This window comes from Perca flavescens, chromosome 16, assembly GCF_004354835.1.
Source record: "Perca flavescens isolate YP-PL-M2 chromosome 16, PFLA_1.0, whole genome shotgun sequence".
NCBI classification, from domain to species: Eukaryota; Metazoa; Chordata; class Actinopteri; order Perciformes; family Percidae; genus Perca; species Perca flavescens.
In genome coordinates this window covers 17,390,302-17,408,105 of record NC_041346.1, presented here as the reverse complement: position 1 = coordinate 17,408,105, position 17,804 = coordinate 17,390,302, and the positions used below count along the sequence as shown (strand labels likewise).

General features: G+C 40.3%; 1 protein-coding gene across 3 annotated transcripts; it reads left to right on the top strand.

The window, feature by feature from the left end:
* The first annotated feature begins 181 nt into the window (after positions 1-181).
* dgcr2 (DiGeorge syndrome critical region gene 2) lies at positions 182-17,553 on the top strand. Of its 3 annotated transcripts, none has more exons than XM_028602383.1 (11): positions 182-637; positions 8,604-8,636; positions 9,664-9,786; positions 11,693-11,779; positions 11,897-12,107; positions 12,537-12,613; positions 12,706-12,888; positions 12,974-13,177; positions 13,791-13,940; positions 14,238-14,474; positions 14,571-17,553. In XM_028602383.1, the coding sequence occupies exons 1-11, from the start codon at positions 556-558 to the stop codon at positions 14,801-14,803; spliced, it is 1,620 nt and encodes a 539-aa protein (XP_028458184.1). In that variant the 5' UTR covers positions 182-555; the 3' UTR covers positions 14,804-17,553. The 3 variants fall into 3 exon arrangements, with proteins under 3 accessions (XP_028458184.1, XP_028458183.1, XP_028458185.1); XM_028602382.1 differs by having other exon boundaries at positions 13,788-13,940; XM_028602384.1 differs by lacking the exon at positions 8,604-8,636 and having other exon boundaries at positions 185-637; positions 13,788-13,940.
* Positions 17,554-17,804: the final 251 nt, after the last annotated feature.

Below are 17,804 nucleotides of genomic sequence, written 5' to 3'. Positions count from 1 at the left end.
GATAAAGCAATATTTTAGTGGCTTTAGGGAATGTAACATTGCTCGTGCAGTAACAAGTATGGGACAATATCGCTAATATAAAGCTTTAAACTGAAAATAAATACTGAACGACTTTCCAACTCGGGCACCATGGCTGGGGCCATCGGAGGAGCTCGTGAATGCAGCATAAAGAGTTTAACTCCGCCCCGACAGCTCCTCCACCTGATAGCCTCTGCGTGTTGAATGTTTGGGATTGTTGTGATGGGAGGCCGCAGCCATCTTGGATCAGCGCCGCTCCACACCGAGCAGCAGGAGAGGACTGAGGACGTTAACGGTAGAGCCCATTAGCTGACGTTAGCTGCTCGGACAGATTAACCACAATCTGTGTCGCTGTTTGGTGCGACTATGTTTTACATCCGCTGTTTTCTTCGTTAGCTGCCTCTTTGAGTGCATACAAATGGGTATAAACTGTGTTAAGCGTCTAACGTTATAACTCGGGTGAGGGCGGCGGCGGTGCAGATCCACGGTATATTTTTTAAATTTCTGGATAGAGGAGTTACTATGAATGGAGGATAAATGTTGCCAAAGGCTGACAGCAGCAGTTTCGTCCTCTTCTCTCTTCTCTTCGTCCTCACGTTAACGGACCCACCACGGACAGGTAAATAAATTCAAGTTGTTTTTCCTTTGCATACATTCCCGTGAGCTCGTCTCGGAAGTTGGAGAAAGAGATTATAGCTGTAAGCAGAAAGCGGCAGGTCAGGCGGAAAGGCCTGTTGGATAAACCAGGGACTGCGGTTGTTTTTAAACCGCTGCTGTGCTACTGCTGCTGGGCAGCGTGGAGGACCGCCGCTACCACTGTAACAGAACTTAAAAAAAAGCAGAAGTAACTAAAATCTCCCTCGGAAATCATTAAACGACAAACATTAAATATGTATACAGTCCACATAACATTATTTTCAATAATCGCTATTAATTTTCTTTCAACATATAGCTAGACCGTTGCCTCTCTTTCATACGCTATTTTTTTTGTTGTTGCCAATTATCAATACAGCTGTATCGGGGAAAATGTTTTCTTCACATTAAATATAAAAGGTGGGTATTTTTACAGGTATCAACGATTTTACGTAGGTGTGTGTTTGTGGGTGCGCTTAGACGTGAAGCTGTAATTTGAAATGCATGTCCGATTCATGTTGCATCACAAAAGCTGGCTCTCATTGACTTCGCTACCCTTCAGCTACACAGTTAAACATATCCGAGAGATAAACTCCACAGTAATGTAATTGTCATGACACTTTCCTTAAGATGCTTCTGTCGTTTTTGTGCAACGCATACTGCAGACACAATCGAATGACTTATTAAAAACATACAGAAACCCCAAGAAAATACACACGTGTGCATGTTTGTTTAAAAATAATCTAGCCACCTTAAATACTCTAATGGCACACTAAAGTCATCTTCGGTAGTCATGTCTGTCATAAAATGCCAGTGTTTTATGATCCAAATAAGGTAAATTAATTCACGTCGTTTGTCTAAATTGTAAGCCTGCACTCGTGGTTTGAATGCAAACACTTGGATGGCCTTTCCTGGATTCCTTCAAGCTGCAAAAACATAAATGCATCTTGTGGTTTAATTTAGGCCTGATCTTGTGATCCTCTTGTGGTCTTGTGAATTGGAGAAACCGTTATCAGTTCAAGTCATGAATAAGCACATCATTGTTTGGCATATTAAAAAAGGATTGTTTAAAAAAAAAACCGCAGTACACACAACACTGCATACTTCAGTTTGTATAGTTCATTTGTGATTGATTCTTATGAAAATATTAAGTTGACATTAAGAGGCTCTTTGTGGTTCATTTAACCTCAATTATAGAGCGTAATCAACTGTAATCATCTTTTTAAAAGGTAAATTTTTTTAAACAGAGTATTCTTGTCAGGGTTTGAAACTACTTCTAGTTGTTTGGGGGAATAGTGTGGCCTTCATGCCAAGCGTCATACAGGGAAGACTATCTGTTTTAATCGTATTTTGTACAGACTGTGTCACGGAAGTGCAGGCTTCCCAAAGCTTGATTCCCACACGACTTGAACATTCAGCTTAAGAATAATCCAGTTTGTTGAACATAATTCAATTAAAAAATGTTTGAGCAGGTGTGAACGTAAAACACTTTGCCTTTCACACAGGTAAGCTTGAGTCCACGCCTTTTCAGAATCGGACAGCATCTACTGCTGCTGATTTAGGAAAGGTACATGCATCATAAAATGAAATGGCCATTAAGTGGCTCTTTGGTTATAGCCTTCAGCTTTGTACAACCAGCTTTGAACATGCCAGTGAGCCAGACAACATTAAAATGTTAAAATATTTTTTAATGTAGTTGGGCCTTACATACTTTCTATCCAAGGGAGAATAAAACATGTTGGAGGTGCTTTTAATTCAAAATATGATGAGAATCGCTTTTAGTGTCCAAATATCACATGCAAATGTCTCTGTGGGTTGGTCATGCATGTATGTTTTTCATGAATCACAATATTGCAAAAGTACGTGACAAATGTAAAAAAAAAAAAAATGGAAATAAATTTTATCATACACAGGACAGTGTGGTGGCTTGTGGTTGGTACATGTGCACATGTCCTGTGGTCGCTTCAGTTTACTCGCACGCTACAGAGACATGCATGTCAAGCAAATAAATACATTATCCACCTGATTTTAATATGGCCATTTGTCCTGTGTGTTCCCCAACCTTCTGCCCAACGCAATGGCAGAAGTTAAGAAATGAGAGGCTTCAATGTGTGAGTTTTGCTTAGTAACAATTGCAAAATGTACACTGAACAAAATTATAAATGCAACTCTTTTGTTTTTTTTCCCCCACTTTTCATGAGCTGAACTCAAAGATCTAAGACTTTTTCTATGTACACAAAAGGCCTATTTATCTCAAATATTGTTCACAAATCTGTCTTGAGATCAAGATGCTGATTAGAATGCATAATTATTGCACAGGTGTGCCTTAGGCTGGCCACAATAAAAGGAGAGAGAGAATATATTGTGGCCAACCTAACGCACCTGTGCAATAATCATACTGTCTTAATCAGCATCTTGATATGCCACACCTGTGAGGTGTATGGATTCTCTCGGGAGAGAAGTGCTCACTAACACAGATTTAGACAGATTTGTGAACGATATTTGAAAGAAATAGGCCTTTTGTGTACAGCTGCAGGCAGCTTGTAGGTTTGGTTTGAATGTGAGACTGGTAATAAATAAGGGTTAGACTAAACCGCAGCAGCAGCGTTCGGCTAAACATGTCTGAGATTCTGAGACTGAAATCTAGCCTTGCATTTGCAATGCCATCAGTCTATATCGACAATGTTTAATTTCCGGCATTGTTCAGGTGCCGCCGGAAATTCCGCCGGACGTCCCTCATTTTCGGCTGATGTTAGTCACCTTCCGCTTTCTTTGTGTTGGCGTTCTAAACTCCGGTCGATTTATGAGGACTATGGCTAACTGCTACGCTTGCAGAGGCACCGTTGCGTCGTGCCACGCTTAGTGCTGCTCAAGACAATTGAGGCTACAGTTGCAGCAGACAGTGCAGTAAGCCAAAAGGAGAAGACCTGAGTTATAGCCACAGTGAAAGACTAGAAAGTAAATACTATTGAAGTAAAGGTGTTGAAAAATTACTCATGTTGTTGATGTGATGGTAAGGGCAGTGATTATTATTGGCCGAATATTAAGATAGATTATGGTTCCAATGATAACTTAATGGGTTTTCTCAAAATCATCTTTGTTACTGAGTGCATGTACACTATGTAGTTTTCAACCTTGGACATACCTACATTATGTTTGTCTTTCTAAAGCACAAGGTCCATTGATTACTGTATCTTTTTCCAACTGGAAGCAGCAATTCTCCTCAGCACAACCTAGAAAGTAATTGTTTGCAGATAATTTACTTTCTGATTTAGAACAGCCAAGAGGTGTTCCTTGGCTCAATGAAAACCATTAAAACATACTTACAAGTTCATAACTATAATCTTTGAGTACGTCATTGGCTTGAGATGTGAGAAAAGTAATCCACCAATATGGCTAGTGTCAAATGTTTTTGACAATAGGAATAAATAAAATTGGTAAAATAATATTATTCTATTATTTCAGGAGTAATGTTTTAACAGCTTTATTGATGTCTATCAGCAATCAGAAGTTACAATAACACGGATGAATTATTTCCTGCTACAGGACTCTGTGAGGCAGCCCTGACCTTCCACATATTTCTGGCTCGAGAACAAGACTCTTTCACTTTCACACCTGAAACATTTGGCAACATCTTGCTCATGCAAGTCCTGTATCATATCGTTGAAAGTGTATTTGGAGAAAATGAAAATGTCAGGGGAGGTAACTGACAGTGCCACAGGGAAGAGAGATTTCAGTCAGACTGACAATATGTTCAAAAGCTGAGAATCTTGTGCCTGGTATCCCTTCAGCTGCCTTTTTAGAGTAATTATGGTTATTTTATGCTGTAGGTCAGTAAATATTGTCCTTTTTATCCCTGAAACACTATAAAGGACCAGTATTAACATGTTATCCTAATATGATAAATGCCAGCGCCACAGATCTGTATTTAAGTGCAACTCTTTTATCATTTTAATTGTTGACCTTGTCATATTAGTACTAAAAAGATGTATTCATTTCCTACCCCAAAACAGTTTTTTGATATGTAGGCTATCCTGATGATTTGCAAACCAAACGGCTATGTTTTTAAAGGAATTTGAGCCAGAGTGCATTCATCCACACAGTGTAAAGAAAATATATTGGTTTTAAATGTAATGTGGGAAAAAGAAATGAATGCCCACACCCACTCACTGCTTCTAACAGTGAGCCTGAGTGTTGAAGTGAATCATCAGCGGCTGGAGATGATGCAGTGTACAAGGCCAGTTCACTGTGCCATTATACTGAGTTGGGGCAGTCTCCTAGTCTTTATTGTATTTTCCTGGTGGTTATGTAAGACATGCAGAGGCTCACATGTCCAGGGCTCCAGGCTGCGACCAAATGGTCGCATTTTGCGAGCAAAATTTTAGTGTGCGACTGAATTTTTACCGGAGAGCGCGTAAGCGCAAGCTTATCTGTCCTCTCTGAAAATTGACAGCGAGCAGAGCTCTGACACAAACACGCACACACGCAGAGCTGCAGACGGTGCAAACTACGTCGGCTCTGCGGTTTTGTTGAAGTCAGTGAGTCACGGAAATGCCGATAAAGTGGTTTCAAGTGTGGTTACAGTTTTTCATAACTTCACGCAGACAGCGTTTAATGCGATATATTAATGGCGAGCCGAAAGCGGTCGCGGTACTGTTGACGTTGCACTTGCTCGGAGACGAGCAGCAGGCACAACAGTGGTTTCTATGCAGTTATCGGAAAAGTACAGAAAGAATGAATACTGATCGGTGCAGGCAGCATGTCCTTCTTTAAACCACAGGCAGCAGAAAACGCAAACCAGCTGTTTATTTTCTAGTCGTGAGCACATCCAGATCCAGCCTAAAATGAGTCTGCTACATTTATATAAACAGTCCCCAGCTGGAAATGGGTTTTGTTTGCTCGCTAGCCTCCCAAGTTAACATAGCAAAGCAACGAGTCTTATTACAATATGTATTGTTGAAACAAATATTTAAACTTTAAAAGTCCTTGGCAGGATTTGTTACATCAACTTGAAGCCATGTACAGACCAGGGAAGTCTTCACAACTCACTCTGGTGAATGTGTTCAAAGATCATCATAAAATAGTTAAATGATAGACATACTGTATGTTCACATGATAAAAGTACCTTGCAAGGCACTTAAAATAGATTGACTATCATTGAAAGCATTTTTTTATCTAGTCTATTATTCTGTTTTATATGCATTAATTATTAACCTCACATTTGGGATATATGGTCTCTAATGTTATCCATCAATTTGACACATATTCAGGCTCCCTGGGATCAATGATAATGCATCAGGTCCCAGGAGACTAGAGACGGGTCTGTAATGCGTCTCAATCCACTTAGCATTAACTAAGGTGACGTCTGCTGTTAGACACCTTTTTTAGGCAGAGGGAAGGCAACCTGCGTTAAGGTCAGCCTTTTTAAAGGATAGGTTGTTTTTTCAACCTAGGCTTTATGTTCTACTTGGCTACATCTGAGCTATACAGGGAGCAGGATGCTGTGCAAATCAAGTCAATATGACCCGATAAAGCAAGGTTTGTGTCCTCTGTTAGAACACAACAAGGTTACATCTAGTGTAATGTGAGATTCCTGTTTTTGAATAATATGATTAATCGTGTTTTTTGAAGGTCTGAACAATCGTCCTGTTGGATTGCATTTAAACCTAGGAAGAAGCTGCAGTTGAATGGTTAGCTTCTAAAAAGAAAGCTATTGGTGAGGCTGCACTATGATTGCAAATAAGGCCAAAACTTGTAATTTACATCTGGTTTGTAAAAGTAAATCATTTTTAAACGATATACCTACATTTTTCATTTATTTCAAGCTAATCATTAATTTGTGCAGCAATCAGAACTCTAGAACAAATAAAGGTCTTTTTTAATCACCGTGTTACAGCCCACTGTAGGTTGTTGCTCTATGGGATCATCAAAGCTGAAAGTCTGGTTTGTGTGTGTTTACAGTTTTTTTTTGTTTTTTTTTCTCAATTGTTAAAACACAATTTTGCAAACTAGGCTGGTTTTATCAAAATGCTTAACACAATTCACAAAACCCCACACTAGGGCTGGGCGATATGGACCAAAAGTCATATCCCGATATATTTTGGCTGAATATTGATATACGATATATATCCCGATATTTATTTCCGCAAAGTGAGAGCAGTTCAGTCAAAGTCAAAGCCAAATATGACATGTCACAAGTAGTTTCATAGAAACCGGCTATTTCAGTGAACAGTTGCAAAATCAAATGAATAAATAATAAACCGGTTTCTTCACCTTCAACTATATTGATATATGCGATATGGTCTAATTCCATATCTAATTTAAAAATATATCGATACATTTTTTATATCGATATATCGCCCAGCCCTACGTTGACTTTAAGACATCAGCAAATATTGTATATATGTCGTTGGTAGGGCTGGGCGATATGGAGAAAATCAGACATCACGATATTCTTGACCAATACCTTGATATCGATATTGCAGCCATATTCCAGGGTTGACAGTTGGTGCTTTAACAAAATATCTTCACACTTAGATTTTTGATAAATAATCATCAGTAATGTGGATATAATGACTAAGTGGGTAAAGGCAAATAATAGAACAGTTACAACAGTCTGATAAGTTCAGAAAATGACATCACTTTACTGTAATGCAGCCTTTAAAACCAGGAAAAGACACTTTTGTCATATCACAATATTACGATATCCAAAATATAAGACGATATCTAGTCTCATATCACGATATCGATATAATATCGGTTTATCGCCCAGCCCTACCCCACACCCAAACTGCAAAATACCTCATATCCTGCAAAATCCTCCAAAACTACATATAGCATTATCAAAATCAAACTTTTGCAGCAAATGGCGCACACTTCATTCATATTACCAGGTTTTTGTCTAACCAACTACACGCTGTTGGGCATAATGAAAAGCACTCTCTTCTTTAGTATGCTTTACCATAATACTAAAATGGTTCATATTGTAGAAAATTCTTCAGATTGTTCACATGCACAGAAATATTTGCAGATATACACACACACACACACACACACACACACGCTGTTGAAACATTTATTTTTTTATTTTTCACCAGTCAGTGCAACATATGCACAGCAGATATATTTACATTGGACTGAACCAAAATATGCTCACAAAAAACAGTAAACTGAAAAAGAAAATTGCAGAAAAAAAATATAGAAAAAAGAGGCAAGAAAAATAATTAGGCAGCATCTTGCCACACCTGTGCTCGCCTGTGGTCTTTTCACAGTGCTTACTTCCTGATTGAAGTGGTAACTATTAACCATTGAGGGGTTTGGCCAGGTAGCACATATGTTGGCCAATTAGCTCATGTAGGGTCATTTTGAATGGCAGTGTTTTGAAATGGCAAACATGTGACTTTGTCAGATTGTTGTGTCTTATGCAGAGAATCGTGTTCAGTGCTTTTAAAAAGTGCCATTTTGAATTACAAAATCTGTGTAAAGCAGAAAATGTGTTTAGACTTTTGGAGACTTGAGAAGAGTTTTTTTCTCTCTGTGTGTCAGTTTAAATAATTGTGCTATGCATGTCATTTTAGTGTGTTAGCAATTGGAAAAAACTAATGTAACCTGGGCTGGTACACAGAAACAATAGTCACTTGAAATACCTCTTGAGTTTTTTTTAAGTGAAAATAGCACTGCCATATTTGTCAGGGGAGTGGGTGGTCCAGCTCCATTGTAGGGAAACATAACCACCTGTATCCCAGAGCAGATGGTGTAATATACCCTCTACTGGGCAAGCAACTGGGGGGAGTCACTGAGCACACTGACAAATACCAGACAACTGTTGACAGTATAAATAATATATATCCTTATACACAACCTAATGAGCAGCACAAACGGGATGAATATTGTCCCAAAAGACAACCCATTAACACACAGTTTAGTCACACTATTCTTTCTATTTGTTTCAGGTCCACGGCTAGCTCTGGCAAGATTATTGTCAGGTAAGCACGCAGTGTAGCGGCTGTCTGATCTTTTTGTTAGAATATAACAGTACCTCCTTCAGTTTGAACCATTACTAACTCTTAAATATTTTCAGTTGGTAAAAAGAAACCTTCCAGCAAAAATATATAAAGCCTAAAAATCCCTGTGATTGTTTATACTTTCTTAATAACAGAAGAATATTATTTTCTAAGTAGCTGATATATTTCAAATTTTAACTTTGTAAAAACAAGAGCCTGATAACAGTCGGTTGAACTTTCTCGTCCTGTAATCGGTAATTGTCGGGACCTGTTGAGGAAGGTCACACATCACAACAGACTGTGTTGAAGGGTATACATGGACAAAAAGACATTAAGTGTGTGTCTGGTTAACGAAACCTGGTTCCTTTGCAACTGGTAGGAATCGGACCGGATTAGAATACAAATTTCGGTTCCTCATTTCGGTTCCACTTAACGTGTAGACTGAAATATTTTCCCTGTGTTGCTGCGAAACGGACGTAAAAATATCACACGGTCTCTGTAGTCTACAGTTAGCTAGTTACCGTAAATGTAGGCTACTTTTAAAATGCCATATTTTCCCTCTGGGCTCACCAAAACAAAAGTAAAAGCACATTAACCATTCACTGCAAGTGATGACTAGTAAACCTATCTTTTGATGTAATTTTTCAGTTTCTCAAAAACCTGTTTAGGAATCGTTTTAAAGAGGACCGGGTTCGGAATCGTCTAAATCCAAACGATACCCAACCCTAGTCTGAAAACTACGTCTTTCCAGTTGACCTAATAACTGAACTGTTACTCGAAGACATTTACAAAAGTCCTATTTTTAAAATTTTCAGTAAAATAAAAATGATTGTGTGTGTTGCATGCCCCCACATTTTCACCCCTCACCATCTTAAGATCTCTTATTTTATCAACTAAAGCTCACGTGGCCGTCCTCTGCTGGACTCTGACATGAAATGGTTTTCTCTTGTTTGGAAAAGGCTCAGTCACGTGCAGGTTTGACCACACAAACTCTCTTGTTGTATTTCAGAGCAGCGCTGCAGCCCTGGGCAGTTTGCCTGCCGCAGTGGGAAGATGCAGTGTATCCCAATGTCCTGGCAGTGTGACGGCTGGACAGCATGTGAGGACAAGAGTGACGAGATGGACTGTCCCCGTGAGTATAGCTCACTTAAGCCCTTTTTACATCCACTCTGTTACCTAACAACCATAACATGATTGATTTCTTGAAAGAACAGCAACATACGGGACCTTTTTCACACTTGGACGATCAGATCACAGCTGGACGGCTCTAAATACAGGTGTGAATGCACCCAGAATGCTTTAAGGACACACTGGGATCTAATCAAGAGACATCCAGAGATGTTCAGTGATGCATGTCGACCACATATGAACAGTATTAGCTTTTAGTGTGAGCACAAAATGCATCCCTGACTGAATCGATGGACAACCCTGTAACATTTGTAGTGTTCCAAACCCCAAACACCGTTCAATCCAGCTATTTACTTTAGCCAAACAGCTCGGACGTGGCTTCAACACTGCAGGTCCTCCTAAAATCCCACAAGGAATCAAAATTCAGGACTAGAAGCTCCTGACTGGCAGCATCAGATGGCAGGGGGGAGGCAGAGTTCAACTCTGAGTGGCTGCACGTGTGTCTCTGTTTTTGTTTACTGCCGGTTGATCTCTTCAACACTGCATAGACGTTACAGTGCTAAGCCTTTGACCGAAATCCTATTGTTTTCGACTCTTAAATCCAGAGAGACCTTATCCCCAGATCTCTGACCGCATAATGGGAATTATTGAAAGGATTGAGTTCAGCATGTGACCTCAATACAGCAGTAGTTGTGCATGCTCTCGTGTTAATGCTGTAGGCCTGCCAACAACACTGTGTACTGATTGAGTTTTTCACACTGGACTCTATTCATTCCTCAGTAAAAAACACATTTATAGAACCAGCAATAAAAGTAGGAATTGTTCGTTAAAATAAGATTCCTTGTTTTCTTAGTTTTCCCATGAAAAGTCCTTAATACAAATACATTCACAGTATATTGTGTATGTTCAGAAGCAAATCTGCTGAACATTGTGCATTATTTACCCATTCCCTTTGTGCTTGTAGCTGTGGTTTCATAGAGAAAGGCAAGAAAACTCCAAACAATGCCAACGCATAACTCAGTAAGGGCTTATTGTCTGCTAAATCAACAGCACGCATGGAAATCAATATTGTTGTTTAGGATTAGCCCTTTTTTGAATAACATTACAAGGTGGAGCGATCCTCACACTAATTCCAGCTCGACAAATGCCAGCGGAAACTGCTCAACCTTGTAACTTCACTGAAGGTTAGAGGAAAACGTATTCTGTAAATATCCAGTTGGCAGCGAGCACATTGCAGACTGTACACAAGAAAGCAATGATGCAAACCAGTTGCATTAATACTACTAAACCGAAATAAATACAATCCATTATAAGCTTTTTATTTATGAATTCTCAAAATGTCAACAGTTATGTATTCAGGTTAGTTTATGTCTCAGTTTAGGGAGCTGAGTTGCTATTTCTTTTTTTCTTACTAATTCAAAGCAGAAGAAATAATTTCACTAAATCAAGGAAACTCTAGCGAGTTTATTTTAGTTAAATGGCCTACAGTGTCACTTAAAAATGCTGTAAAGGATTACCAGTCAGTTAGTTTTCAGGATGAGTCATAATAAATATCATAATGAACCTCAACACAGACAGAAATCCGAAGCACATAAAGTAAATAATAAGCGAGAGAAAGAAGTGTACGTAGAGGAATACCAGCAGTAGTCCATGCAGTCTGTGGAAATTGTATAAATATATGAACTTATAGATAAATCATTATTTATTTTATTTTTAACAAAAAAGGCCTTTGCACACTCATGATTTAGAACGTGGTCCTAACAGGCAGGGCCGGTGCTGAAGCAGTGCCGGTTAGTCTATCAGGCTTTTAACATGTTGCACAACATAAACCAATATGTTCACTGGAAAATGAACCATAATACAATTAATAATACAAAAACTTGACTGAATCTGAGTCTTCTTTTATTCAGCTATAAAGGAGGAGAGGTTTCGTTTTGGCAATGGATATGACCAGGTAGAAGACGTCATCGGTGTGGCTCAGCCTGTGCGCTTTAACAGTAAGCATCTCACTTTGCTCCCCCGTAAATTGTACATGATTATAAAGTTGTTGAAACTGCATTATGTGTACGCAGCTTTTATCAACCACAATGCTGACGTTTCTTTTCCGTCCATAGAGAAATGCCCCAGTGGGTGGCACCACTATGAGAAGACGGCCAGCTGTTACAAAGTGTACCTGAGGAACGAGAACTACTGGCAGGCCGTGGATACCTGTCAGAAAGTCAACGGCTCATTGGCTACTTTTGTTACCAATGAGGAGCTGCAGTTCATACTGAAGATCGAGGTGGATTTTGACGACAAAGTCTGTGAGCGCAGAGACCAGTGCAAGTGAGTTTTTCCTCTTTCTTGCCTTTTTACGTGCCCTTTTTATTTACGTAGAAAATGGCTGCTTTCATCCTTTTATAGAAAAGGAAGCTCTGCAAACTCAACTCAGTCTCTTGTCTCAAAACCTTTTGAGTTGCAAATCTACTTTGCTAACCCGTTTTTAATTAAATGTATGCTTTGTTCTTGTTGATCTTTTTTGTTTTTATGAAATAATTAGACAGTATACATATACAGTCAAATGTATCAGTGTAGTCCAGCAGAGGTGGGGGACTGACGGTGCTCTGTCATTGGTTGCAGGCCATCTAGTGGCCAATAGGGGCAGTTAAAAAGTGCTCAGTACTGGCTTATGAATAAAACCTGAAATGGATCATTTGATGCAGTAAAACCTAAACATTGTAGCAATTTAGTTGTTTTTTTTGTTCTGTTTTGAAGGTTCTGGGTGGGCTACCAGTATGTAATCACCAATCAGAACCACTCCCTGGAGGGCCGCTGGGAGGTCTCCTACAAAGGTATGTGGCTTTATCTGCTCCAGGAAGCCAACGACTGTTTTGTGACTTGATTGGTTGTAATGCTTAAAAATGTTTTTGTCTTTCCTCGACAGGGTCGATGCAGGTGTTTCTGCCACCTGAGGGTCTGACCAACTTTGGGGACGCGTCTCCCACCCAGGACAACGTCTTCTGTGCCCAGCTGCAGCGCTTTCAGATCAAAAGCATGAATGAACGAGGCCTGCACAGCTGGCACGCTGAGAACTGCTACAAGAAGTTCCCCTTTCTCTGCAAGAGGAGTATGTGCTCGTTTTGTGTTTTCCATTAGGACATGCATACAGTGTTTATCTTGGACTCTGTCTTGATGTTGCATTTTCCCAACAGGGCAAACGTGTGTGGATATAAAAGATAACGTTGTAAACGAGGGCTACTACTTCACCCCTAAGGGGGACGACCCGTGTCTGAGCTGCACGTGTCATGACGGCGAGCCTGAGATGTGCGTGGCTGCGTTGTGTGAGCGTCCGCAGGGCTGCCAGCACTTCCGCAAGGATCCCAAAGAGTGTTGCAAGTTCACCTGCCTGGACCCAGGTACTGCCACATTAGCAGCAGATTTGTGTTAGCGGCTGCATAGAAACCTTGAGTATTCATCCTTGGTGGTTTGCACAAGGTGGAGCACACGGTTTACAAGAGACATTCAACATATTATTTTAAAGTATTTGTTACATTTAGTTTAACCCTTATGTTGACTTTGGGTCAAATTGACCCGTTTTTCAATTTTTGTTTTATATCAGAAAATATGGGATGTAGAAATAAGTGCTGAAAATGTGTAGAAGAAAAATTTTACAATTTAAAACGTTGGAAAAAACAAACTGGAAAAAAAAAGGCGTCAAAAAAAGGTTGACGGGAAGACAACACAAGGATTAAGAATAACCTAAGGATTTATTTGATCCTGTTTTTTAAATGAAGTGTTGGCCTCTACTGTCTACTACTAGATTTTTCCATGAACTCAGTTTGATACATGAGGTGTAATGAATCATTTTTCAAATTGTTTAATCTTCTACATGTAGAAAAATGCAGAATTCCTTTTTATGAGCTGGATGAGAGAAATGTGTGCACTTGTCATACTCCGGAGGACCAATGAGCTTTCAGCGTGTGCTGTGATACTCTTATTTTGTCACTTTTCTCTTTTTTTCCTCAGATGGAAGCAGCCTGTTTGACTCTATGGCCAGCGGGATGAGACTGATCGTCAGCTGTATCTCCTCCTTCCTCATCCTCTCTCTGCTGCTCTTCATGGTCCACAGACTCCGTCAGCGGAGACGTGAACGCATCGAAACTCTGATTGGAGGAAACTGTGAGCGTTAAGCCTGTCGCACACACTTCTCCTAATCAGTAATTCTCATCATAATCAGTTCTAAGTTAAACTATAGTGACGAACGCTCATTGCACCGTGCTCTTTAACAGTCATGGCATATTTGAGCAACAATTCAGACTCCTTCATAGATCAAGAACATTGAAGAAAACATCTTGTAAAAACACAATATTTCTATAAAGATTCAGTCATAAAACATCTTTTTTTTTTTTTTTTTTTTTTTTGTGTATTGTACAGTCATTTCACATCCTCCTCTGTTTCTGTTTTTGATCTGCTCAGTGCACCACTTTAACCTCGGAAGACGAGTCCCAGGCTTTGACTACGGCCCGGATGCCTTTGGCACGGGCCTCACTCCCCTGCATTTGTCTGATGATGGAGAGGGAGGCGCTTTCCATTTCCAAGAGCCTCCTCCGCCGTACGCAGCCTACAAATACCCCGACATCCAGCACCCTGACGACCCCCCTCCTCCTTACGAAGCCTCCATCAACCCAGACAGCCTCCTCTACGTGGACCTCGGTAGGCGCCGATCCGGTTTCTGATTCCTGTATCTCATCACGTACCGAGTGTAACGCTCTCGTCCTTATTCCCTCTCTTCTCTGTCGTTACCTGCAGGACACCGTGGGGTTTCCGTGGTGCCGAGCCAGATGAACGCCATGGGAGATGGGCTCCAGACCGATATTCCTAACGCCTCTGGTCCCATGCCAGACTCAGCGCCGTCCTCTCAGGAGAGGGAGGACTCTATAGATAGCAGCACCTTCCTGGTCGGGCCCGACACACCGACAGATGGCCACGCCTCCGCTTCCATGCCCGCAGACTGCGCCTCCTCTCTCAGTACCGTAGTATAGGACTGTGGACGGACAGCAGGGAGCTGCATCCGGACATTACCTGCTGGGTAAGGATGGTCCTGAGTGCATTCTGCACCCGGAGACGACGCAACAGACTGTCTTCTCGGTTATCGAAATGCTGACTGCAGGGACAAGAGTTTAGGTTTGTACAGACACATCAGAAGCAGCCTGTTTTTTTTTTTTTTGAGGTGCGAGGATGCCCTCTTTCTGAAGACTCTTCTGCAGTTGTCGTTCTGAGTGTTTTTTTGTTTTTTAAACACTGGCATCTGAGGGAGCAGAGAAGACTGTTTCGGGGGTGGGGGGGAGGAGAGACTTCATTGAAGCTGAGAAGGCTGCACTCGACTGAGCAAAGCTTTTAAAACATCTCCGAGTTGGCCTGATGGGTCGAGAAACCCTGATGTAAATACCCCTTCAGGTCTGTGCCGGTCAAATTTTGTTATACTTGTGTGTCCCAGTCCAGCACAACACGGAGAATGACGGACAGTGAAGCCAGCTATTGTTCCTTGCGCGTTTTTTGTTTGCATCTTACTGTTGTTCCAGCTGACTTATCTGTGTTGATCTGTCGGTCTCCAGGCTACAATAATGTTCTCATCAGCCCCAGATCTCAATTTCTACTCTCTCATAAGAATCGACTGTCCTCTCACTTTATTAGTCTGACAAATGAAGCTGTCTTCCAGGTTTATAGTGCATATTTGCAGCAAAAAGTTTTGTAGCGAAGAAGTTTTAACCTTGCAAGGAAGTACAGTTAGTTTCCTGCTATAGGGGGTTCTTAAGTAGGTAATGCCGACACGAGGCATTATGTATCAAGGAATGTTGTGGTACTGATAAATATCTGAGTTTGTTATTGTGTTCTTTTTTTGATGATAATATATGACTGCAGGCTGTCATCTTGATTGTTTTCTCGTGGGACAGATGCAGTCTGAACTCCACTGATCAGCGAGCGGAAGCGATGAAGCTTTTCAAGTGTGAAGATTAGGGATGATATCCTGTCATTAAATTTGAGGAAATCAATTTATTTAAGATAACTGTTCCAATCATGAGGTGGTTTAATCATACATACATTGTTACTTTATCATCAACTCTTTGCAGAATAGTTGTGTATTTGCTAACTGAACCATGTTTAGTGATTCAAGGCTCAATGTTTTGCACGCTCATCCCTCGATTTAATCAAGGTTTTTGTTAGTTTTTTTGCAAAGAAATTTTTAAGCGGTCACATTTGGATGCTGCCCTTCCATTCCTGATGTGTTTGTATGTGTGTTCTTCACGCGATACATCTCAGTTGTCTCAGTGATTGAGGTTGTTTTCAGCTCCTGATGAAGATCACTGACAGTAGCTTGGCTCTTTTTCTGTTTGGTGTTGATGGGTCTGTTACCGTCCTTGTTTCTCAGTGGGATTGCAGTAACAAAATATTTTAATTAAAAAGAAAAATTGTAAACTTGTATATTTGGAACTTGTTAGACCCCTCTTATGACGACAATCGTTGGATTCACTCAAGGATGAATTTTACAAAGCCTGAAGAAGTAACATCAGTCGTCTCACAGCCACCAGCATTCAAACCGCTTTTGATCTGCCTCAAGAAAACCAGCTGTAAATGTGTCCGAATGACTCGTCTGTGTATTTTCATGTTTGAATGTACCGTGTGTTGTGCTGAAGCTTATTTTCCCATTTTTCTTTTGTTTTTTTGCATTGACAATCCACTGCGGATTATCCAACAAACAAAATCTCAAATTGTGGGAAAAAGTAGCGTCTGCATGTCTGTGTGTAGGAGATGATGATCTGGGTGTTTTTTTTTTTTTTAATTTAATTATTTTTTTTTTTCATCGTTTTTAATTTTAGTTTTTAGTTTTTTCAACCTGCTTTTTGGAGCTGCAGTGCATGTTTTTATCTTTTGGCATGTGAGGATTTTTCTTTTCTATTGAAATTATTATTATTATTTTTTTTTTTTTTTTTTTTATCCCAACAGTCCATCCTGTACAGTAGGTTCAAAGACTCCTGCATATAGTTTAACATCTCCATATGCATCACAAACCTGCCCAGGACCCCAACAGCTGCATTTACACTGCTAGACTATGCTGGTGTGAGAACAAATTTTATTGGATTTGAAATGTTTTCTGTATTGTACAACAAATGCTAAATTTCATTCTTTTATTTAATAGCCTTTTAATTACAAAAAACAAGCTTGATTTGCAGGGGGTGGGCTTGTATTTTTCTGACCTAGATGTACATCTAATCAAATGCCAAATAAATTGCACCATGAAGGACGACTCGTGTGTCAGTGGGTATGAACACAGCATCGTACTGAACTCTATGTTGAACCTCAACAATCACGACATTTAGTTGCTCTATGAGTCCTGCAGGAAAGTCCTCCGTCTGCAGCAACCAAATGTCAGAGGATTAAGGTGGGATGCAGGGAAATCCCCCCCAACACCACCACCACCATTGAGATGGAGGTTGTTGGATACATTCAATCCACGGCAATGGAAAGATTCAAATAATTTAAAGAAAGCGGATATAGCGCACCTCACAGTGACTCATAAGGCGGCGGGCGGAGCAGAGATAGATAGCGATACCCTGCTGGAGAGCATTGTGGCTGAAGAAAAGAGGCTTTGTTCACACGGGCCAAGTAGTGACAGAATCACATAATCTATTCCTGGATGGAAGAGACATTAACGCTGTTCAGACAAGAAGATGATGATTGAATTGTAACCTCACTAAAAAACCTATTAAACATAAGAGTTTTTTTATGTAAAGTTGAGGGTTACATTGTTCCACATTATTTTATTTAACTTTTGAGATTGTTACAGGTGCTACATTTCTACACCCTCCTTTTATATGAAGCCACATATTATGTTCCCTTCTAATTAAGCGTGCTACACATCCACTGACTTTCCCATGAGATGAATGGGTCTTGTTACTGGTCACTATAGGCATCTATGCTGGCAGCAGTGGGAGGGGGGGGGAAGCTGTCCTGCATCAATGCGACTGTTGATCAGAAAAGACC